Below are 23,885 nucleotides of genomic sequence, written 5' to 3' on the forward strand. Positions count from 1 at the left end.
ATAGTGGGCCATAGAGATATGAAAATATAGAGCAAGACATTCTAGTCGTGTGCGGCATTGAAGCTGTCCAGCGGGGCATTCTGGGAGGAGCGCAAAGAGGCTCGGGTTGTATTTGAGGATACAATGGAGGGAAACGGGGGGGGGAGATGAGGGCGCTCCTGGTTGCCCTGCCAACCTCAGTGGACCAAGCCTTTCAATGGGCATAAGGGCTGCCCAAGAGGAAGCGGAACCGGAAGCGAGGGGCTGAGGGTGGGGCCAGGAGGCGAGCAGGGCCGGAAGGGGAGCAGGTTGGTCAGATCTGGGGCCTTAGTTGCCAGCCGTTCCCAGGGAAGCAAGCTACAAACAATTCAGAGAGCGGAGGCTGCATCCACACTGGAGAAATAACCCAGTTTGGCCCTGATTTAACTTGTCTGGCTCAAAGCTATGGCATTCTGGGAGTTGGAGTATGCTGTGGGGCCGCTCTGGGCCCCACAACATACTCCAACTCCCAGAATGCCATAGCTTTGAGCCAGACAGCAACTTAAAGCGGGGCCAAACTGGGTTATTTCTCCAGTGTGGATGCAGCCTTAGATGGGTCACTTCAGGTCCTAATCCTTCTCTGCATGTTTAAGAACCCTCCGGTCCCAAACCACACTGCAGAAATCATCCACTTAAACCATTCCCTGGCTCAGTGCTAGGGAATCCTGGGAACTGTAGTTGATTGCGGCCCCAGCGCTCTCTGACAGGGAAGGCTCAATGTCTCCCAAAACTAGTTCCTATAGCATTGAGCCAGGGCAGTTCTAAGCAGTCTCAAACTGGATTATTTCTGCAGTGTGTTTGGGACCTTATTGCTGACCAGATACTGTTATCTCTTGGCGCAGCAAATATGGCTGCCGTCACGTCAGTTTGGGTCCTTATTCACCCTCCTTTTTCTTCTTTGCGCAGGAGAGAAGTTGGTGCTACCGTGGCAACTTGGCGCCATGAAGGCCTCGACCGTGCTGGGCGTCCAGGCCCTCCAGTTGCGACGCAAGACGAGAGGCTCCGGGGTCAAGGCGAAAGCGTCCTACGTGGACGAGTCCCTCTTTGGCAGCTCTACGGGACGCCAGGCTGCGGCGACGGTGGCATTCGACCCGCCCTGGGTAGAGAAGAAAAGCAGTTCCCAGAGACCTCTCTTGTGGAGCCCAGGGAAGTTGCCAAGGGAGGTCGATTCCAGTCCTTCCCAAGCCCTGCCATCAGCTGGCACCCCACGAAAGAGAAATAAATACAGGTAGGTCAGGTTTGGGGAGAGATGTTGACAACAGCGAGATCCCCTGGCAAAGTGGCACAGTTTTCGTGAGATCGTTCTGAGGTGCACAAAAGTGAACATCAGGCCATATGTGGCCCTGTGGTTCTTTTTGCAGCCCTTGGCCTTTCCAAATTGCTTGGGTGTCGGCGCCTGGGCTTGCAACTTGGCTGTCGACTTGTGGCATCGTAGGGTTTTCTTAGGCAAGGAATCCTCAGAGGTGGAAACCTTGGTTTGTACGATAGGTTTCCAACCGTAGCAAAATGGGAGCATAGACCCCATACAGACAGGCCAAAATAAAGCTGCTTCAGGTCACTTTGGAGGTATGGTGTTTCAATGATGCATACGTCCTAAGAGTCTGGAAGCTGCACTCCAGTCCTTAGGTGTGCATCTTGGCTTTGGCGCGGCTTCCGGACTCTTAGGACGCATGCATCATTGAAACAGCGTGCCTCCAAAGTAACCCGAAACAGCTTTATTTTGGCCTGTCTGTATGGGGCCTTTGACTAGTAAATTAAATAATACGTAGTTCTAACTTTAGAGCTCATGCTATTTGGCACAGTTTCTCCATGAGGTCTCTAGGTGTTGCCATTTTGTATTTTGGAGAACCCAATCGCTTTCCCTCTCTCTCCCTTTCATTTCTCGACAAAGGCTGAAAAATCACACCCCGTCCTATTGTGACGAGACCCTCTTTGGACCCAAACCGGGGGAACAGAGATGGGCAGCCCCCTGGATGACAAGGAGCGACGTGGCCAAGCTCCGACCTTTGCTTTTGACTCCACCGTCGGCCCTGGGAGACTGTCTCGTTCTTTCCTCGCACCCAAAGGAGATCCCACTGAAAGCCATCCACCAGGAAAAGGCCAGCTCCCAGGGGAAAGAAAGATTCCATGCACAGCACAGAAGAGAAGACTCTTGTTGGAAACCCCGCGGGAGTTGTTCAGACATGATCGCCCAGGATGCCTTGGGAAGAGGACGTTCTCATTCCCTTACCAGGTTGTGTAGTACTTCGGATCGGTTTCAGACACTGGTGAATAAGCCAAGGAGAGGTACACAGCAGGATAGTCCCCTTCCGGTGACTGCCACAGGGTCTCTGGGCAGACCATCTCCACAGGGTTTATCTGGAACACTGTCTACCAGGGCAATGAGATCAACCAACTCCTGTAAACCCAAACCTCCTTGGAAATAAAGATTCTTTTCCGCTAGCAAAATGGCCACCAAATACTGGGGAGTCTGTATAGAGTAAATGTACTGGCTGCCATTCCCGTTAGGTTGTTCAGATTCATTATAGACCCTTTGCTGGGAAGTGGGGGTTAGGACTGTTGACCACAGCAAACTTTACCCTCTTTCTTTGGTGTGTGTGACGTCAGGGGTACAAGGGTGTATCCATACTATGGAATTAGAACAGTTTGATACCACATAAACTAGCTGGCGCTGTCTTACGGAAGGCAGCAAGGATGTAATTCTTGGTTCTGAAAGGAGGTGACGATTTTAGTACTTTTCTTCCCGCTTAAAAATGTCTTTGAATATTTCAAGCTATCTGCAGTTTGGGAGACTTCTGCACAACATTTGATTTGCACATGGTATATTTGCACTGTAAACAGTGCATGCATAAATTCACATTAAATTATATTTCTGCAGAGAAATATAATTTAACGTACACAAAATGCTGTTCTTGGTGCAAATGTACCATGTTACTATCTTGGACTAGCCATCTATCCCAGGAGTTGTCTTCCTAAAACATTACTTTTCCAGGCTGTGCCCCTGCCCTGTTGGGAGCTGTAGTGTCATGATAAAATACAGGCCTTCATCATGCTGGTTCCTCTAACACTGCCTGCAAGGAGAGTCCAAAAATGCAAGTGGCTGGGTTGCTCAGTCCATACATTTTCATCTCCACCAAAGGTCAAATTTAGGAATAAAGGGAAATGGGTCTCAAACAGCTCTGCCTTTATTAAGAAACAAATGCCACTTGGGAGCAGTTCAGTATTTTGTCTAAGCTATCCAGGGCCAACTCAGCAACTGGTGTAGAAAAGGTGGGAAGGGAGTGAGGCTCACTTCTTGGGGCCCTTCTTCCCTTTGCCCTTCTTCTTCTTCCGTTTGACTCGCATCAGTGATCTCACCCGGTAGCCCTTCCACAAGGCCTGGATAAGAGTGGCAGCTCGGACCAGGATGGCCATCTCCTTCTCGGCTTTCTCCTTCTCCTCCTGCTTCACCCTCCTCTCTTCTCTGATCTGACTGTACTCTTGATTCAGCAGGTTGTATTTCTCCCGCAGCTCAGCCAGGTGTTCCTTCTCCACCGAGTAGTATACCTCGATGTCATCAATCTCCTTCTGCAGGGGGAAAGTATAGGCCAGAGAATTAAGGGCATGGAGGTATTTGGGCTTGCTGTGGGAGTTATGACCCACAAGAGGTTGTGGGGTGAGTGTGAAAATGGGTCCCTGACTCCCACTGAGTTGTCCATCCCCACATGATAGACACACAGGAGGTGGGAGAACCACTCCACATTAGAAGCCTAGAGGAGTTTTCTATGTCACATCTGGACGAATGACCTCTCAAGGGCAAAAATGATGAGGCAGAAAAAGGCTCCCATTGCCTCCCTTCCAATAACAGCAGTACCTGTCTTTCCAGCATGTCGACGTCATACTTCTGGACCCAGTTTTCGATTTCCATCTCCACTTTGAATTTTTTCTAAAAGAGATAAAAGGCAGATAGAACATTCGAGAGCATCATTTCTGGTTTAGGCCAGGACAGCCTGTTGTTCTGAGCAGCGGTCATCACCTACATCTGGGATATCAGTGCTTCTTGTGCTTTGCAAGTGTCCCGTCTGTCAGCTTTCAGTGTTTTGATCTCCATCTATGCACCAGTATGCGGTTCGCATAGTTAGCTACACACATGGCAAACCACTCATTTCTTTTCCTAGGACAGAGGCTGCATATGACAGATGCTGTCTATGCTTTGGACCAGGGTGAGACAAGTGCAACCCACCAGCCACATGCAGCCCACAGGGCCATTTTTGTGACCCCAGGGCAAAAACAAAAAGCCCCTTAAATGCCTTTTAGGGGGAGTGAAGGTATTTTTGCTTCCATGGGTCAGGATAGGCCTTTAAAACAAAAACAAACAGGATGAGACCTCATGTCACTTCCTTTTGTTAGAAAAGGTCTCTCTGGGGCCTAAAAAGGCCCATGGGGGCCAACAAATTGTGCAAAAGTGCTCCGCGCACACCCTAGACGGCATTTGGGTGTAATTTTTGACAGGGGAGGTTGCAAGGGGTACTGCCCTCTAAGGCCTCCCTGGAGGTAATGCAGTGCCCCAGCCTTCCACAGTTGCCCCTTATCCCTCTGCAAATGGCTCTGAATGCCCTTACCTTTCGGAGTGTGCGCTCCACTTCTTGATCCTCAGCGATGACAGCACTGAGCTGGGCCCTCAGCTGGTTTAGCTCCTGTTGAAACTTGCTACATTTTGCTTGAGAACTGTGCAGCGCCTCCTTCTGCTGCTCGTCCGCTTCCGTCCGCGTCCGTTGGATTTGGCTCTCGGAGCACTTGGCCAGATTGTGCAACTGGGTTTTGAGTTCCTTGACGATAACATCCTTCTTGGACAGCTAAAGAGTATCCACTTGGTTAGCACATTCAGACAAGGTGAAAATATATAAAGGCAGGGTGGCTTGCAAAGACAAGGCTGGCCAAGATCCTAGCTCCAAAGCCAACACTGTTCAGGATTTGGGGAGTAGAGACCAGCAACAGAAGACACCTTCAGGAAATCTTTCCCTAAAGGCAACTCAATTAGGAGTGAATCTAACTGAGGTCCAAAAAACGCTCAGAAATAACCCTGTTTCAGACTGCTTTAACTGCCCTGGTTCAGTGCTAGGGAATCTTGGGAATTCTAGTATGTTGTGGCACCAGAGCTCTCTGATAGAGAAGGCTAAATGTCTCACAAAACTACACTCCCAGAATTCCCTAGCATTGAACTAAGCAGTCTCAAACCGGATTATTTCTGCAGTGTGTTTTGGACCCGAGTTGCCCAAGGTATCATTACACTTGTAATCTACTATTGAGGTTTTGGGGACCTCTGAATTCTCTCAGAGGGACCCTGTTCAAGCCCTCTCTTTTGCTTCCCAGTCAGCAGTACAGACATCTAAAGCGGTGCTTCTCAAATGCTGGTCTTTCAGATGTTTGCAACTTCACTTCCCAGAATTCCTAAGCACACTGGCTGGCGCGTCTGGCAAGTGACATACAAAATATCTGGAGGACCAGAGTTTGAGAACCACTGATCTAGAGGGAAAGTGCAAGCAGAGGGGTCTGCTCCGTCTCCACCAGCTTGCGGATACTTGCACCATCGCTCTCACTTCCCACTCCTAATCAGCAATATGGAAAATAATAATTCTGATTTACATCGGAGTGGCACTCAATGGGCCCTTTGGAGTTGAATTGCATCTCCCAGCACTCCTAGGCTGAATAGTCAGTCCGATGTCCGGAGGGCCACCCGGTTCCCACCCCTTCCTTGTAGGATTGTTGTAAAGCAGAGACGAGGGGGTCTTTGCCCTCCAAATGTTGGGGACTACCACAGTTCCTTACCAATGGCCAAGCTGGGTGTGGCTGATGGGAGTTGTAGGACAAGACAACCCAAGAGCCAACAATTACCTATCCCTCCTGTAAAGATTACAGCAAAATCAGCCATGTACAGTCCTCTGACTAGACAGGATCATCCAACTGCTATTCAAGTGTTAAGTATTACTGATCGGATATGCAGCACTTTTGTGTCCTGTTCACACCTGAAGGGTTGCTTCCATCTAAATCAGGGATGGAAGACTCTGGACCTTCCAGACCCTTTATACTTTGAATCACAGATGCTCCATCCAGCATGGCCAAGGCTAAGGGACTGTAAGTGTTGTCCTCTAAAGCGATTTTTGCCTGCAGCTGGGGACCAAGCAACTCCCCATCCACACTCCCACTCCCCATCCTCTCTACCTCTTCATCTCGATTCTGGATCGCTGCAGACACTTCTTCCTCCAAAATGACGATCAGCTCTCGGTTGTGCTTGTCTTGCTCGTCCATTTCATGCAAAAACTGACTCTTCTCATTCTCTTCTAACGGAGTGGTCAGAAGTTTCTCAAACAAGAATGCCCTGAACTGCAAAAGTGTTTTCATGAAATAAGGAGCGGATGCGTGCTTCCCATGGGCAATCTCTCTTACGACCTGACAAGCCCTGGGATTGGCATCAAAGAGGCGCAAAATATTCCGGACCGAGCCCCTTAAGCCGTGGACAAGCAAGGGGAGATGGCCTGCTGGATCCTCAGTGCCAAAGATGCCTCCTCTGGCCATGCCCTTTTGCAGAAGGCCACTTTTTTCAAGGCGGGAGACCACAGCTTCCAGAAAAATACAAAGCCTCAGATGTTCCTTAAGAGCCCCTGTAAGTTCTGGTCCGAAAATAATGCAAAATTCCTCCAGATTCTGAATAACATAAGAGAAGGTACTGATCAGCTCCACCCTCAAGAGGGTCTCATCCAAGATGGAGATGATCTTCTTTGCCTCAACGGTGCTCAGTTGTGTTCGACCAGGATCCAAGCATTTCAAGGGTAACCGGATATTCTGCCTTCTGGACCGGACCACATCAACAGGATCATAGGACAACCGGAGTACTGGTTCTGGGGTCACAGTTTTCACCAACTGTGAGTCTTCAGGTTTGCAGATAGACGTTTTGGGCCGATATCTCTCTTCCTGTGGGGAAATTGTCTATTAAAAACACAGTTTGGCCACAGAGACCACGATTGCAGTTTAGTACCAGCAAAGAGACTTAACACCACCCAAGACATGCTTTGGTTGCGATGGGAGAAGCAACGCCTATTTGCCAATGCTTGTTATCTGCATGAGAGCATTTCCGTCCACCAGCCTCAGCTAGCATAGCCAAGGGTGAAGGATGATAGAACTTGCAGTCCAACAACATCCGACAGCCCACACATTCCTCATCCCCGATTTCAGTGCTCTCCATCACCTCAGGGCTTATGGCTCTGATATCTCCACTTAAAAGAAGAGTTAATCATACATACAAGCTCAAAAGCATAACACGAGTCCCAAGGGAAATCCCATGAGAGATGGTCAGGGAATGTAGTGCCAGGACTTGGACTCTTGCCCCGCCACATGCACCCTTACTTGTGCATAACTCATAATCCCCAAACTTTGGTCTTCCAGATGTTTTGGAGTTCAGTTTCCAGAATTCCCGACTGTGTGCCGAGCTGGCTAGGGCTTCTGGGAGCTGAAGTCCCGAACTCTTGGAAGACCACAATGACATATCAGGCTACCCAAAGTCTTGTTTCATGTTTTCGCCCTCATCCTAAATCTGGAAGGAATGCTGCAATCCAAGCAATACTTACGGGGCCATGAGTCTTCTTTGTCTCCTTTGTCTCAGACCCAGGTGGGACTACATCACAGCCACACGTTACCACCGTTTTTTTCCCCTTCTCCATTTTCCTTTTTCAGTTCCTCACTGTTGAAACACAAAACGCAAACCGTGAGGGTTTTTTTGGACATACCTCTTTATAGAATGGCAGAAGCAGAGTGGCAGAAGGAACATCTAGCCAATGATGGACTTGCTTTTGCTGCTTTGGTGCCTTTTGTGTTTCTAGCAACAGGAGCCCAAACCATGAGAAACATACACACACACACACACACACACACACACACGTGTATGTATGTATGTATAGGAGTACATTTTTTAGGACAATCGTCTACCTCTGAGATTCCTCCCCATCCTCCTGAGGACCAAAAGAGAACTGGGCACAGTATTCCAGGCGATTGAGAGTTTCTGCATGACAGAATGGGGTTGGACTGGATGGCCCTTGGGGTCTCTTTCAACTCTAGGACTCTATGAAAAGAGAGTGGCCAGGCTGGTGGGAGCCTCAATCCCAGTGGTTCCCAAATTCTGGTCCTCCAGATGGTTTGGACTTCAGCTCCCAGCATTCTTGACAGTGCGTCCAATTGGCTGGGGCTTCTGGGAGTTGTAGTCCAAACCAGCTGGAGGACTAAAGTTTGGCCACCACTGACTGCCTTTGGGGATGCTGCAACTTCCATCGTGCCTCGCCAGAGCTTTGAACTAGTACTTTTTGGGGGAGTACAACCTTCCAGACTCCCCAGGCTAGACTGAGGATGCTGGGAGGTGTAGTCCAAGCCCTGGCTCGATGGGAGGCCCCCAAAGCCTTTCTCTACAGTCGCTTACGTTTACCGACCCGACCAGCTCCGCTCTCCAAAGGGAAGGCGGCCGGCACCGCTTGCCGCTTTCGAAAGGGTTGCTTGGCAACGCTAGGCAATGTAGGGTAGGAGGCGTGGCCCTGCCTGCTGTGAAAAGGGGAGGAGCTTGAAAGAGCCGCCAATCTCAAGCCTCTCTTCCCCCTCTTCGATACGCCCCCTTTTGACGTCACCGAGGAACGTGAGAAAGCCCACCCAATAGAAGGGCCGACTTTGCCAGTCACGCCTCCCCCGTCCCTCATTGACATGCCACTGGCGGCAATAACAGACTTCAGGTTTCCTCTTGACGTCATCACGCTCCCTCGCGCATGCGCTCTCGTGACTTGTTGGGCCGCCGGCGTCAGAGAGAACATAGAGCAAGAACTGGCAGAAGTTTTTTTTTGTGGCCCCAGAGCTCTCTCTGACAGAGAAAGCTTAATGTCCCACAAAACTACAGTTCCCATAATCCCCTAGCACTGAGCCAGGGCAGTTAAAGCGGCCTCGAACTGGATTATTTCTGCAGTGGGTTTGCCCTGAAATGGAGGCGGTCGCACTCTGGCCGCATCCTGAGAAACCGTGGCTCCCTCGAAGAGACAATAAGGCTTGGTGAGGCGGAAGGCAGTCGGAGAAGACGAAGATCACGTTCCACATGGAGGGACTCAGTCAAGGAAGCCCTGAGTCCGCAAGAGCTGAGCAGGGCTCTTGAAGAAGCCCAGAACCGTAGCGTTGGGGGAGACCCCAAGGGTCATCCAGTCCAACCCCATTCCATATATACACTTAGACACAAGGGCAGCCATATACTGTATATAAATAACGATACACACACACACACACACACACGTATATATGGTACCATATATATGGTACCCAGGCCTCCTCCAAAACAGAGGCCTCAAAACTTATCCACATATGTGTGTGTGTGTGTGTGTGGCTATAGGCCCCTCAGTTTTGGAAGAGGCCTGGGTTCCAGTTGTCCTTGTTCTACCCTGGATTCAACGCGCACAAACACAGCCATATAGACAGGCTTTGAGGCCCCTCCGTTTGAGAGTAGACCAGTTGTGTTGAATCCAAGGCAAAAGAAGGGCAGGGTGCCTTGCGTGTGTGTCTGTGTTCTGAGGCCCTTTTAGGAGCTTTGGAGGAGGCAGCGGTGTGTCTTTCTGAGGGGCTTGAGAAGCCCAAAGGCAGCCTCCTCCTCTTCGTCACGAAAAGTTTGCAGGCCCCTCAAGTTCCCGACGAAGAGTTGTGGGCCTCAGTTCCCAGGCCTCCCCAAGGCAGCCAGGCCGGCTCCGAGGGAGGCTCGCCTCGCCTCCTGGTTCTTTTCCCCGCCTCCCTCCCTCCTCGTCCCGCTCCGGGGCCTCCTCCTCCTTCTTCTTCGTCCTCCTCAGTCGAAGGAAGGCGAAGAAGGAGCTTGGCGCGCAAAGGGAAGGCGGGCGCCATGAGGGCCCCGAGTCCGGCGAGGAGGAGGAGGAGGAGGGAGGCGCTTCCCTTCCCGGACGGCTTCCAACTCGGGCTGAGCCCGGACCAAAGAGGGACGCCGCCGAGGAGAGCCATTTAAAGGGCTCCGCTGCTGCTGTTGCTGCTGCTGCTGTTTGGGCTTTGCTTCCCTTCCCCGAAGGAGCCTTGAGGACTAGCGCCATGGCCGGCACTCCGGACAACGCCGCCACCGACGACGACGTCCCCCTCATCCTGACCCTCGAGGAGAACCGGGAAAGTAAGCCCCGCTTGGGGTCCCTGCGCTCCCTCGCTTCTCTCGAGTCCCCACTCGAGCCGTACTCCGCTTCGACCCCGCTCCAGTTACTACGGCTCCCTCCCGCAGGACCCTGGGATGTGTAGTTTGGGGGGAGGCTCCAGAACCTGGGTCCTAGTTGGAGGGAGACTGCTTGGGACTGCCCTGGCTCGGGGGCTAGGGAATCCTGGGAATTGTAGTTTTAGGGTGGCCCCAGGCAGAGGAGGCGCAGTGTCTCCCCAAAACGACAGTCCTCAGGAGTCATTTGGTTTTTATCCCGCCTTTCTCCCAAGTTGGGACTCAAGGCGGCTTACAGTATATATGGATATATGTATATGTGTGTGTATGTATATATATATATATATATACAGTATATATGTGTGTGTGTGTGTGTGTGTGTGTGTATATATATATATAGCGTGTGTGTGTGTGTGTGTGTGTGTATATATATATATATATATATATATATATAATAAACCCAAGGTGGCTTAGAGAGGGAGAGAGAGCGAGTGTGTGTGTGTATATACACATATATCCATACATACACACACACACATACATACATACATACTCTGTGTGTGTGTGTGTGTGTGTGTGTGTGTATATATATATATATATATAGGATATGTATTGTATATTGTATATATATCTATTGAATCAGACTGCCCTTGTTGGGATTAACCAACCAAATGCCCGCCTGTGTATTAATGGACTTACCTAGTGCCAGGTTATTTCTGTCAGCTGCCAAAGTTTGGAGAGTGGGCAGTGTGATAATATTGTCACTGTCAGTATATTCTGTGTTTATTTTCTCTCTGCCCCCCCCCCCTTTTACACTTAAGTCTCCAGTTTGTATATACAAATGGTAGCCCTGGATCGCAGTTCACGCAGCTGGGGAAAAGAGTGACGGACACTTAGGATGTCACAAATGTGCGCGTCTTTCCAGTGCCACAGGAGGATTCAAGTTTGGCCACCACTGACTCCCTTTGGGAGTGCTGCTGGAGTGCAACTCCCATCGTGCCTTGCCAGAGCTTTGAACAGTTACAAAATAAAGCTGCTTTGGGTCACTTTGGAGGTACAGTGGTACCCCGGGTTACGAAATTAATTCGTTCCGTGGCGCCCTTCGTAACCTGAAATCTTTCGCAACCCGAAAAAGCCATAGGCGCTAGCGCTGGAAGCCGCGATTTCGTGCGAAAAAGCGCCGAAAAGCACCAAATTTTTTTTTCGTAAGCCGAAAAAAAAAAACGTAACCCGGAACAGTTTTTTCCTATGGAATTTTTTCGTATCCCGGAAATTTCGTAACGCGGTGCTTTCGTATCCCGGGGTACCACTGTATGCTGTTTAAGTGACACACACATCTTAAGAGGCCAGAAGCTGCGCCAAAGCTCTGTGCCAATCCTTAGGTCTGGAGCGTGGCTTTGGCGCAGCTTCAGGCCTCTTAGGACGCATGCATCATTTAAACAGCATACCTCCAAAGTGACCCAAAGCAGCTTTATTTTGGCCTGTTTGTTCGGGACCTTAGTCTTGAAGAAGCTACTGGATCCCTTTGCATACTGATTTTCCAGACTTTGCATTCTGCCACCATGAAGAGTAGGACATAGGTACTTTGTTCTGTATGGAGGATTACATGCAGTTACTCCTTTGCTTGAACCATCTTTCAGGGAGACCAAACCCCTTTAAAGTGGTTGAGGACATGTAAAACCGGAATAGAGCCAGCTGGGTTGAGTGTTGGACCAGGACTCAAGGTCTGAATCCCTGCTTGGCCGTGAAAACCCCCTGGGTGACCAAAGGCAAGTCACACACTCTCGGCCTCAGGAAGCCTAGTGACAGGGTTGCCCTAAGTCAGAAACAACTGGAAGGCACAAAACAAGAACAAAGCTGTGATGCTGCTTTTTAGAGATGCAAGTAAAGAGGCAGAGGGACGGTGAAAGACAGGAGCCTCTGTAACATCAAGGCAGATGTGTGACCATGCTGAAGTTTGCGACCTGTAGAACGCTTTCACAGAGGCCCTGAAATAGGTTCCCAGGCTTTCTAAGGAAGGACCGTGTTTCACCTTTCTGATATTTCTAAGACCAGCTCCTTCCTCCCCTCCCTTTTGGCAGAAGGGATCCTAAAGACAAGTTGTGCACTGGAAAGTTGTTGTGTCATGTAACGTTGATGGGATATAGCCGTTTTAGTTCTGTGGGGCCGTTGCCCCATGTGCTGTGTTGCACAATGGGCCTGCCACATGGGTGGTCGTGTCAAGAGCAAAGACTTCTCTAGACCTCCAGTTTCAGTTACAGATGGGCAAAATGCCATACTACTTCCAGTGTAATGAACTGCTTTCCGCTGGTGAAGTCACAGTGAGAATAAATGGGAGTGCTTTGGCTGAATTGGGCTGTCTGTTCCGCCGAAGATTGTCAATTTAGTCTAGTTAATTAGAATCGGAGGGTACCTGCGATTCTTCCCCGGCTACGGAAGGCATGCTTGGCATACATTGGACCAGATAATGGGTAAACCTGTAGCATATCCTTGGCTGGTTTCCTGGAAGTGTTCTCTTTGCTCTGGTCTTTCTGCCTCTCAAGCCAAAGGCACTTGAGTTGCAACAAGGGATGTGGAACAGGCGGCCCTTTTGATGTTGTTGGCTTGCAACTCCCCCCATCCATCACCATTGGGCATGCTGGCTGGGGCCAATGGGAATTGTAATCCAACAACATCTGGAGGGCCACATGTTCCTCTCCCCTGAAGTAGAGGAACCGGTCCTGGAGGGTTCTTCTGTCAACTCTGCAAAAGTAAAATAAGCCTTTGTATGTTTTGGGACTAAAAGCACTTGTAAATGACTCATTTTGCTTAAGTCTGCCTAAATGCCCAAAGCCGGCATCCGATCCCACGCCATCGTGGATGATAAGCAGGGTCAGTGGTGCTTGGATGGGAGACCGCCAACAAATACCAGATGCTGTTGGCTATATTTTGGAATGGGGGAAATCACTGCTGAGTATTCTTTTCCAAAGAAAACCCTATAAAATTCATGGGGTCACTATAAGTTGACAGGCAACTTGAGGGCAAGCACATACACACAGAATAAGACTATTCAGCGGACTATTTTAAGTTTTTGTTGCAGTTAGAGAGCTCTGTTGCATTTCTTAGCTGTGCCGGCCTGTTGTCTTTTCCGAGCGCTGCCAGAAATTCCTAGCGGACGTTTCAACAAAATAACGCGGAGAGCATTGCTTCCTACCGTCAGAAAGGAAAAGGAGGCTGGGAAAAGCAGAGACGAAAGTGTGTGGTTGGAAATGACTTAATCTGTAACACGATGAAGAGGACATTTTCACTTCCATACAAAAGGGAAGAGACAGAGTTATGAGAGCAGCAGAGAGAATTTATTTTATTAGACACATGCCAAATTGCATACAGAGGAGAAAAGTTGCTAGCAAGAGAAAAAAGGCCAGCAAAAGGTTTGGGTATCAAGGAGTATCTTCAGCAGTAAGTGCAAAGAGGGAAGGGTGGGTCTCGGAAATGATGGAGAGGGAGATGACGTATGGAAGCACATTGAATATTTTGGGAAAGAGGAATCCAAACGTATCACTTCTCTCTCTGAAAGCTGTCGGTCTGAGAGGATGGGGATATAATGGACTGCAGTTGCAAAGGAATGAGACGGCGGGTAGTTTTGTAGGAAGAGAGTATGTGCCTTTAAGTCATTTGTTGACTTATGTGGCAACCTCATTTATTTCACAGGCAAAGGATGCTCAAGTGGTTTGTCACTACCTCCCTCTGAAATACAGGACCCAGCCCTTAGGAATCCTTGGCAGCCCACCCCTCCATGTGCGAATGGGGGGCTGACCTGGCTTAACTTCCAAGGTCGGATGGGATCTGATGCTATTCAATGTGCTTTCAGGGTGTTGCGGCAAAATGAATTGGGTTGTTTTCCAAGTGTTTAAAGGAAACACCTTGAGAGAGCGTGGGGGTCACAAAACCTTTTATGTTAAATGAAACAATAACCAGGAGGAGTGTGTTTTAATGCATACAGCATGTTTACTCCTGACTGAATCCTCCCACAAGTGACTATATAGACCAGGAATGGGGGAATTGTCATCTGCAGGGTAAATATAGCCTCCAAGGGACTTTTTGGCAGCCCTGGGCTTCCACTAGACCTCCCCCCCGGACTTATACTCCACTAATTTTGGAAGTCGGAGGATCACCCCAAATTGTTCACAACTGCTGGATATTTCTGAAACATCCCTAGCTGCCCCAGTCCCCTCCAAAATCATCTGAAAACAGCCAAAACCCATTTACCACTGCTTTGATTTTTGGTCATTTTTGCCTTAAGTCTTTGGCAGAGGGGCTTGGCCTCTGGACCTTCCGCGGTTGTTGTTGTCTCCGGGGATTTTCTTGGCAAGATTTGTTTCAAAGGGGTTTGCTATTGCCTTCCTCTAAGGCTGAGAGAGTGTGACTTGCCCAAAATCATCCAGTTGGTTTTCATGGCTGAGCAGGGATTTGAACCCTGGTCTTCTGAAGTGCTAGTCCAGCACTCAGACCACTACACCATGCGGGCTCTATACTATTGTCCACCCCAAAATAGACCCCAAATGACTTGTTTAACATGCCGTTCCTACCCAACAACTTGTTGCTCTCTTTATAAACCAGGATTGTTGGTTTAGAAAGCTCAGGCTTCTTTGGGGCAACAAGCCAGGAACTTGAAGTTGGTCAGTTCACTAAACAAATACTTTCTGGCTCATTTAGGAGGAGCCAAACAGGTGCAAATAGGCTGCATAAGCTAGCATAGGGACCTGTGGGATGGGTATGTGGTTGAAAGCTGCATAATGGCCTGTGAGCATAATTCACACTCGTAACGCATGCTGCTACAAGACTCCGAGTGTTTTCCTTGCGTATACGCCTAGGCTTTGTGCCTTAGCATAATTTTCAATGACTTTTAAAGTCTGTGCACAGTGGGAGGAAATCTGCAAGAAAGGGAATTTGGAAGCAGAGATGCAGGATATAAAGAGGCATCCTGAACTCCAGCAAAGCATCATGTGGAGTGAGAATGTTAAAGAAAAGAAGAGAAGAGGAAACAAGGCGACAGGTGACCAAACTAGGGCTTGAACCCTATTGAGTTGCACTTTAATGTGCCTGGAGAATGACAGTTCATGGGTGGGGCAGCGTTTGTTGTGCCTCCTTCTTTGTTCATCTCCAAAAGTTACATTGCACATCAGCTTGCATACAGATGACTTGCTTTTTTGGGGGGAAGCATCCCTTGCTGGTTTTCGTGCATGCACATGCGTACGTGCATATGCCACGGCTTCTCGAACACATACTGTGCCCCACACACACGCATTTCTGAAGCACTAAAATGGCATGTTCTGGCTCATAAGCTCAATGGAGAGGGAGTCTGAGCCTGGGACCCCTCAGGCTCTGAAGGAGGAAGAAAAGACAATCAGTCCCAGCTCTAACCACTGCACAGATGTTTCTGTTTAGTTTCTACAGTATGGCTTATGGAACCAGGAGGAGTAAAATGAGATTTCAAAGCAGGGGGCTTGGCAGCAGCCAGAGAAGTCCTTCATTGACGCTACCTAGGGCGAAGGAGTTTCCTGCAAGCGTTAGACTGGCAACGATGTCTCAACTCAGCAGGCCCACCTTTTGTTTTCATCTGGGACTAAACAAAAAAACCCGTGGCCACCTCCAGCATATTTTATCCAAAAGGCCCCCAAAAGCCACAAGCAGCAGAAAATAATAATAATAAAAACTTGCCAAATGGATGTATTCCCTAGGAGGCTATGAAAATCTAATGGTTCTTTGTTTCTCGGAGTGGTTCCGCTCTGCGCGTCAAATGTTCCAAGTCGGCTACGGCGAGGGGAAAGCGACCAGACGCTGTCAAAAACAAACTTTGTCATTTCAGAACTGCAGTTTGAACGTCTCCTAGTGCTTTGGAAAGCATTTATAGCCTCATAACCACCTGTTCCCTTAACAGAACAGTTTAATGATGCCATACATGTAAACACTGCTGCCATCCCTCAGTGCAAACCAGCAAAGGGAAAAAGCATCCTCTTGGGTTTAGAGCAAAGGGGATACAGAAAGTTACCACCTGGAAAGCACCAAAAGCCATGCTTTTTCTTTTGAGTCATTGAAGTATTCTGGAGGAAGCCCATAAGGAAAGCTAGGTACAGTGGTACCCCGGGATACGAATGCGCCGCCTTACGAAATTTCCGGGTTACGAAAAAAAATCAATAGGAAAAAACTGTTCCGGGTTACGAAGGTTTTTTCGGGTTACGAAAAAATTTTTGGTGCTTTTCGGCGCTATTTCGCACGAAATCGCGGCTTTTCCCCATTAGCGCCTATGGCTTTTTCGGCTTACGAAGCATTTCGGGTTACGAACGCGGTGGCGGAACGAATTATTTTCGTAACCCGGGGTACCACTGTACTTTGTATTGTAGGAAAACACACAAATAACCTGAGACATCTCTAGTGCGTTGCCTATGGTCACCACTATACCCATAATGGCTTCCTTTGGTGCCCACCAAAGTTGTATTGTTTTACTTCATTGCAAAAAAATGTATCATGGGTGCCTGCAAAGTACAATATTCAGCATGTATCTGGCCACCATGTTCATTTCCTACCCCAGAATAGCCCTGGGATTCCTGTAGGGAAGTATATGCATAGGGGTGCAAGCAGAGAGCATATATATGTCATTTTTAAAAAGAGAGCAAGAGAGAAGGGGGAAGTTTGATCCTGAAAAGAGAGGAGGTGGGTCATCCTTGTGTGTTTGCTGTGTAGGGTTATATTCTTGTGTGCGATCTGGGAGTGATATTTTCATTAGGGCAATAAACCAACTGTAAGTTGGCTTGCTTTTCTGTGAAGTAGATGTGCCATTGGAGCCAAAAACCTGTGAATTGGAAAGGAATGGATTGTGGTCTGGAAATCAGACCTGACATTTCCCTTCTAATTTGGTTGTCGGGCAAGTCACTTAATGTTTTAAATGTCTGAGTTGTGGTCTTACCGGCCAAAAAAACCAGCTTTCAGACCCTGTCCTGCCCTGCCGTTTTATCTCCGCATTCAGAAGAATCCTGTCTCTCCTGCGCTAGAGATGACAAGCCTGGTTCATGCTCTTTTCCACAGCCCCACCCTTGCTTGCCCTTTTGCTGCTGGGTGGAGAGCATATGCTGGACTCAGGCGTGCTTTCGTTGGCGATAGTTGGAAGGAAGAATTGTAGGTCACATCTACCCCCTGGCAATTTCTTCTGCATGGGTTTGAAGGACTTGTTGATTTTGGCCAGTCTGTGATGGCAACTAACTCCTATCATTAATGTATTTGATGTTTATACTCCTCCTTCTCTCTGGGCTTGATTTATAAATATAAACTATAATTATTCCTTTTTCAAATTTGAGTTGTGGGGAGGATATATAGTTCACTGGAAGAGCACAAGCTGGGGGCCAATCCTACCTTACACGGTTGTCGTGAGAATGGAAACTTGACGAAGGGCTGTTTGCTGCCTTGAGCTTCTTGGGGAAAAGGCAGGCTATGTGACATTCTCAGACATCTGGGAAGTCTGGATCTGGTGATGTTCATGTTCCCACTCCTCTTTCGCAGACTCTGGTTTGTTAATAAAAGGCAAAAGACCACCGAGTGCAACATGGTGGCTGGAAGAACAAATGCCTCTGCACTGAGATTCCTCCTGAAATAATCCCTGCCGACATGATCATTTGCCTTTGACCTTCCCTGGCTTTGCTTGTTCTTGATCCTGTTCTGTCCTGTGGAGTGGCTTTTTATTGCACGCCATGGCGTGGCAATAGCACTAGTTTCCTTGCACCTCAAAGCCAGAGCTTTATTGCGCCTGTTTGCCAGCTGAATATTATGAGTTAGTAAACATTTGCATTCCTCGCCCCCCCCCCTCGCCTTTATATGACGGCATCTGGAAGCCGTTTCTATTTCAAGGCCTGCCAGAATGGCTTGCAGCACTCCGGTGAATGGAGATGCCTACATCCCTGAACCGTCATTCCAGAGGCCTTCTGTAAGCGGGACAGCTGGCTCTGATGGAACTCAGGGGAGAAGTCACGCGGGCGCAAAGACAGCTTTACCATCTGTGCGCCGGCAGATCAGCCTGCTTGCAGTTCCTTCCTGTGTACTCAAGGATTTTGCAAGCACGCTCCTGGAAACTTTAGCTCTCCTTTGGCTGGTTCTCTGCAGTTTAAAATGCCTCTGCAACCATAGGCCTGTTACAGACAGGCCAAAATAAAGCTGCTTCGAGTCACAGTGGAGGTACAGTGTTTCAATGATGCATGCGTCCTAAGAGTCCAGAAGTCGCACCAAAGCCACGCTCCAGTCCTTAGGGCTGGAGTGTGGCTTTGGTGCGGCTTCTGGACTCTAGGATGCATGCACATGAAACCATACTCCACGTGACCGAAGCAGCTTTATTTTGGCTGTCTGTAACAGCCAAAGTTTTCTCTGAAAGGGTCTATCAAGAAGGGGACACAGTGGGGGTACACTCAGCAGAATGGGATAAAGACACTCTAGGAACACGGTACAAAAATGGGCGGGGTTTTCTAGTGTGAGAGGCCCGTGGTTGCTGCAAATGGTGTGGGAGCCAGTGTATAGAATCATAGAATCCATAGATTGGAAGAGACCGCCAAGGGCCCGCCAGTCCAACAACCCCCTGCCATGCAGGAAATCCAGATCAAAGCATCGCCGACAGATGGCCACCAGCCCTGGTTTGAAAGACCCTCCAAGGAGGGAGACTCCATACACTCCTAGGAAGTGTGTTCCACTGTCGAACAGCCCTTACTGTCAGGAGTTCCTCCTAATGTTGAGGTGGAATCCTTTTCCTGCAGCTTGCATCCATTGCTCTGGGTCTAGTCTCTGGAGCAGCAGAAAACAAGCTCGCTCCCCTCCAATATGACATCCCTTCAGTATTTAAATAGAGCTATCATACACCTCTACCTCTCTTCCCAGGCTAAACATCCCCAGCTCCCTGATCGTTCTTCATAGGGCAAGGTTTCCAGACCTTTCACATATTATGTTGCCCTCCTTGACACGCTCCAGTTCCTCAATGTCCTTTTTGAATTGTGGCGCCCAGAACTGGACACAATATTCCAGGTGGGCCTGACCAGCAAATATAGTGGATTTATCTTCGCTGGATCTAGATACGATACTTCTATTGATGCAGCCTAAAATCGCATTGGCCTTGTTAGTGCCGCATGCACTGTTGACTCATGTTCAGCTTGTGGTCTACTTGGACTCCTAGATCCCTTTCACATGTTGTCTCCTTAAGCCAGGTGTCCCCATCCTATATCTGGCATTCATTTTTCGTCCTAAGTGCAGTACCTTCACATTCTCCCTGTTAAGTTCATCTGTTAGCTCTGGCCCAGCTTTCTAGTCTATTCAGGTCTTTTGAATCTTGATCCTGTCCTCTGGAGTATTAGCTATCCTCCTAAGTTAGGTCACTGCAAATTTGATAAGTATTCCCCCAATTTTTTCCTCCAAGTCATTGATAAAGATGTTGAACAGTACTGGGCCAAGGACAGAGCCCTGTGGGACCCCACTGGTTACTTCTCTCCAGGATGAAAAGGTGCCATTGTTGAGCACCCTTTGGGTTCGGCCGGTCAACCAATTGTGGTGCATTGGTTAGTGTGTTGGCCCATTGAGCCATGAAATGGAGACCTTGGGCCCGCCATTTTCTTTCTCAGCCAAACCTGCTTCGCAGGATTGTTGTGAGGATCAGGTAGAGAGGAGAGTCATGTGTGCCTCTTGGAGTTAGCTGAAGGAGAGGCAGGATTTAAATGTCACAAATGAATACATATTCATTCTGCCATTTATTGTCTCAGGGAAGAAAAGGAAGCATATACAGTAATTTTAGAATTATAGAGTTGGAAGGGATCCCAATGGTTATCTAGTTTAATCTCATTCCGATACAGGAATCCACTGCTAAAACAGCCTTGAGAGGTGCCCATCCAGCTTCTGGGTAAAGACTTCCAAAGAGAGTCCACCACCTTTTGAGGAAGACTATTCCAGTGTTAAACAGCTCTTCTTTGGGAAGTTCCCCGTAATGTTTAATGGGAATCTTTTTTCCTGTAGCTAGAAAGGAGGTGTGTGTGTATGGTTTACCTACATATTCTTTGGCTTAGTTTCTATAGAACAGTCTTCCCTAACCTGGCACCTTCCAGATGTTTGGAATGTAGCTCCCATCTTCCTGCCCCAAACCATCCTGATTGTGGGCATCACATTGCCAAAGCGTGGAGTAAGGAATGAGCATAAATAAATTCTCTCAACCTTTCCCTTCCGCACAGATGGAGGCAACTATGACTTGGTCAACGACACACACAGCCCAGCTGCTGGGGACTGCTATCCGCGACAGACTTGTGGAAGACACAACTGGGATATGAACTACCAAGAGTCAGCAATCTACCTCCAGGTAGACTCTGTTGTGTGCATTCATTTTTTGGCATTACAGATGCTCACAGGAGATAAAAGAAGTGTTGGCTGGCTAGGTGGAAAATAATAGAATGCAGTTGCCCTCTGTATCCACAGATTACGTACCCATGTATTTGATCATCCATGGCTTGAAAATATTTTTAAAATTACATTCCAAAAAGGAAACCTTCATTTTGCCATTCTATGGTGCGTTACAGACCGCCCCTTTGAGGCGGCCTGTAGGCGCTGCTTTCCCCGGTGTATCGGGGCCTCAGCTGCCACAACGGCAGCCTCCGAGGCCCTGATCCGCCACTTCCAGGCCGCGGAGGAAAGCATCAAAAGGCCACTTCCCCTGCGGCCTGGAAAGGGTGTCCTTGGGCTTCATGCCCCAAGGACACCCGACGGCGGCGGGGAGGAGGAGAAAGGGGCTGCATGGCCCCTTTTCCTCTGCGGTCGCTGAGCGCGCAGCCATGTAAAAGAGCTGCGCCAGCGATGCAAACCCAGAAGGAGCTCTGAAACGGAGCTCCTTCCGGGGTCGCGGAAAGGGCGCCCTAGACGCCCTGTCGCAGCCCCAATACATCACAACTGCGCCGCCTCATTTGGAGACGGCGCGGTCATGATGTAGTGATGGCGGCGGCCGTGTGGAATGGCTGCCGCCATTTTCTATGCGCGGAGCGCGTACTAGGGTTAGGGGGGTGCGGAAGCACCGCCCCTTCCTAACCCTAGTACGCGCTCGTCGCGTACTTTAAGGCCCGTTTGTAACGGGCCTATATAAGGGACACTATTATACCATGCTACTGTATTTAATGGGACCTGAAAACCCATGATTTTGGTGTCCATGGGGGAACCTGGAACCAAACGCCAGTGGATACCAAGCGCCCACTGCATATAGCTGAGAAGTGACATGAACTAAATCATGTTTGTGTTTGACATGCAAGCTGTTTTTAGTTGTCTTAACCAAAGCTAAAGATCTTCACAGCTTTAAAGTTCCAAATGATGCTGCTTTTTAGGAGCAGTGAATCTAGCCCCCCTTGAGCAGTGGACACTCCTCAGGAGTGGATCGCTCCTTTCACCTTGCAGTATAAAGAGAGTTCTCCAAATGGCTTCTTGCTTGGTCCCTTTCAGGGGAAGAAGCCTGCTATTGCCTTGTTGCAGGCAGGACTCCTCAACCTATTAGAAATGAGTTCTTTCTCCATGTCCTAGATAGACATTCTCATTGATTTGTGAAAGGAAAAGTCCAGAGAGTCCCCCACAAGGAGGAACAGCATGAATCTCTTGTAATGTCTGAACATCTTCAGGATAATTTTACTGTATGCTGTGTACCTGTAGTATAACTCCATGGGAGGCCCTGTGGTCTGTGTGTGTTTTAATCTTAAATTAGGAAGGAGAGAACAACGACAAGTTCTTCACACACCCCAAGGATGCCAAAGCGCTGGCTGCCTACCTCTTTGTACACAATCATCTCTTCTACCTAATGGAACTGACCACAGCCTTGCTGCTCCTGCTGCTGTCCCTCTGTGAAGCCCCTGCAGTCCCCATGCTCCGCCTCGGCATCTATGTATGTTCCTTCAGGAAAGGCCAAAACTGGAAATGTAGTTGCATAATGAAATGGGCAGACTGATACTGCTTTTCTCCATGTTCAAACTGTGGAGACAACCATGCCTTTTGGGCGATCTAGTTAGTTGGGAGATGGAAGCGTGGAGTTCAAGCCTTTATTGTTAATAAACAAGGTTTTGTTAAAAATCACTTGGTCTCAGGACACTCCCTCCGCCGCTTACTTAAGCTTGTCAGTCTAAACCCATTTGTATGATTCGCAGAGACCACAAAGAGGAAGGACAGGTTGCTTACCTGTAACAGTATTTCTTCGAGTGGTCATCTGCGAATACATACAAATCCCGCCCATCCTCCCCTCTGTGTCCTGCTCTGTTTGGCTTATTCTCATGGCGCCTATGCGGTGAAAAAATTGCGGAACTGGGGAAAGAGTGGGAAAGCAGGGGCTTTATGGAGGGTGGGCGGAGCTACCGCGAAAAAGTTTCTATATGTTGCAAAGTGTACTTTGCCCAGTGATTCGAGAAGTTTCTGAAGAGCACTGCGCAGGCGCAGTGAAACCCATTTGTATGTATTCGCAGATGACCACTCAAAGAAATACTGTTACAGGTAAGCAACCTGTCCTTCTCCATGTTCAAACTGTGGAGACAACCATGCCTTTTGGGTGATCTAGTTAGTTGGGAGATGGAAGCTTTGTGTATTATTACTGTAACGTGTATAAAGCTCGCTGAGAGACACAGCTGAATGTGCTTCAGAGGAGCAACTGTAGTTTGTATTTAGTTTGGTAGAGGAAAGAGTTCATCTCCCCCTCACCGCTTCAGTCCTATCAACCATGTCTGCTGTTTGCCTTTTTAAAAGTACATGTTAAATGTAAATATGCATGTAACTTTGCACATTGTCTTGTCGTGTGGCTGCTTTGCTGTGGGGAGGAGGTGGGCTGAGCAGCCTTCAAACCTTCATGGACATCAGTGAGGACATCACAGTCCCCCCCCCCCCCCCGGTTAAGAACCACCCGCTTCGACAATTCTTTTAGCATCTTATTGTGATGAACTGAACTGGTGAAGCAAGAAAAGCAGACGTTAAAGTGAGAATATTTTTTGCCTGTTTGATTCCAGATCCATGCAACCCTGGAGCTGCTTGCCCTAACAGTTGTGGTGTTTGAGCTCTCTATGAAAATGAGATGGTTGGGCTTCCACACTTACATTCGGCACAAAAGGACCATGGTTAAGGTGAAGTGCTGGGTACCTTCTCGCCTTCTTGATTTGCATCAGTGCAGGAACCAAAAGTCCAAGCGTTTTTAACTCAGAAACAAATGCCTCTGAGGTCAATGGGGTTTACTCTTTAAGTGCAACCTGGACTGCAGCCTGCATTATATCTGCTGTGCCTGAGGGCTGTGACTTCTGGACTGCCTTTTTAAAATCCTCTAGAGCTGACTGAAAACTTTTCTGACTCCATCCAGTTATTCTGGATTACCGGTAGTGCTTTTTAAGAACCATTTTGAAAGATGTAGCCCTAGATCAGAGAGGTCAAAGAGAAAGAATGTTTCTTAAGGGCCTGATCCAGAAGCCCTTCCACACTACACAATTATACCACTATGATTCCACTTTATTTGCCATGACAACATCCTATGGAATCATGGGATTTGTAGTTTGGGAAGGACTAGAGCCCTGTGGTTGAGATTGCTATAATTATGTGTGTTGTGAATGGGACCTGAGCTATTCCACTGCACTCCAAGACTGACTGTGCTCAGTAGCCACCAAATGCCATA

At 48.6% G+C, this 23,885-nt stretch overlaps 3 protein-coding genes across 8 annotated transcripts in view; 2 read left to right on the forward strand and 1 right to left on the reverse strand.

Annotated features, from left to right (window-relative positions):
• Nucleotides 1–141: 141 nt before the first annotated feature.
• On the forward strand, nt 142–2,460 carry RITA1 (RBPJ interacting and tubulin associated 1). Of its 2 annotated transcripts, XM_042441516.1 has the most exons (3): nt 142–287; nt 925–1,246; nt 1,910–2,460. In XM_042441516.1, exons 2-3 carry the CDS (start codon nt 960–962, stop codon nt 2,442–2,444), a joined length of 822 nt encoding a protein of 273 aa, XP_042297450.1. In that variant the 5' UTR covers nt 142–287; nt 925–959; the 3' UTR covers nt 2,445–2,460. The 2 variants fall into 2 exon arrangements, with proteins under 2 accessions (XP_042297450.1, XP_042297449.1); XM_042441515.1 differs by lacking the exon at nt 142–287 and having other exon boundaries at nt 500–1,246.
• Nucleotides 2,461–3,190: 730 nt separating this feature from the next.
• Nucleotides 3,191–9,238, reverse strand: IQCD (IQ motif containing D). Of its 3 annotated transcripts, none has more exons than XM_042441505.1 (6): nt 8,475–9,238; nt 7,623–7,735; nt 6,220–6,969; nt 4,620–4,853; nt 3,872–3,943; nt 3,191–3,585 (listed from the first exon to the last, which is right to left on the reverse strand). In XM_042441505.1, exons 2-6 carry the CDS (start codon nt 7,713–7,715, stop codon nt 3,307–3,309), a joined length of 1,428 nt encoding a protein of 475 aa, XP_042297439.1. In that variant the 5' UTR covers nt 7,716–7,735; nt 8,475–9,238; the 3' UTR covers nt 3,191–3,306. The 3 variants fall into 3 exon arrangements, with proteins under 3 accessions (XP_042297439.1, XP_042297437.1, XP_042297438.1); XM_042441503.1 differs by having other exon boundaries at nt 8,465–9,238; XM_042441504.1 differs by lacking the exon at nt 8,475–9,238 and having other exon boundaries at nt 7,623–7,775.
• Nucleotides 9,239–9,577: 339 nt separating this feature from the next.
• Nucleotides 9,578–23,885, forward strand: part of TPCN1 (two pore segment channel 1) — a 29,832-nt gene continuing 15,524 nt past the window's right edge. The window contains exons 1-4 of one of the 3 annotated variants that reach the window (XM_042441490.1): nt 9,578–10,183; nt 20,446–20,570; nt 21,951–22,127; nt 23,233–23,346. In XM_042441490.1, coding sequence (XP_042297424.1) covers nt 10,108–10,183; nt 20,446–20,570; nt 21,951–22,127; nt 23,233–23,346 — 492 coding nt within the window. In that variant the 5' untranslated portion in view covers nt 9,578–10,107. Of the gene's footprint in view, nt 10,184–20,445; nt 20,571–21,950; nt 22,128–22,685; nt 22,727–23,232; nt 23,347–23,885 lie in introns of those variants that run through there. The other 2 variants (XM_042441491.1, XM_042441492.1) reach the window with 2 other exon arrangements.

This window comes from Sceloporus undulatus, chromosome 10, assembly GCF_019175285.1.
Source record: "Sceloporus undulatus isolate JIND9_A2432 ecotype Alabama chromosome 10, SceUnd_v1.1, whole genome shotgun sequence".
Lineage (NCBI taxonomy): Eukaryota > Metazoa > Chordata > Lepidosauria > Squamata > Phrynosomatidae > Sceloporus > Sceloporus undulatus.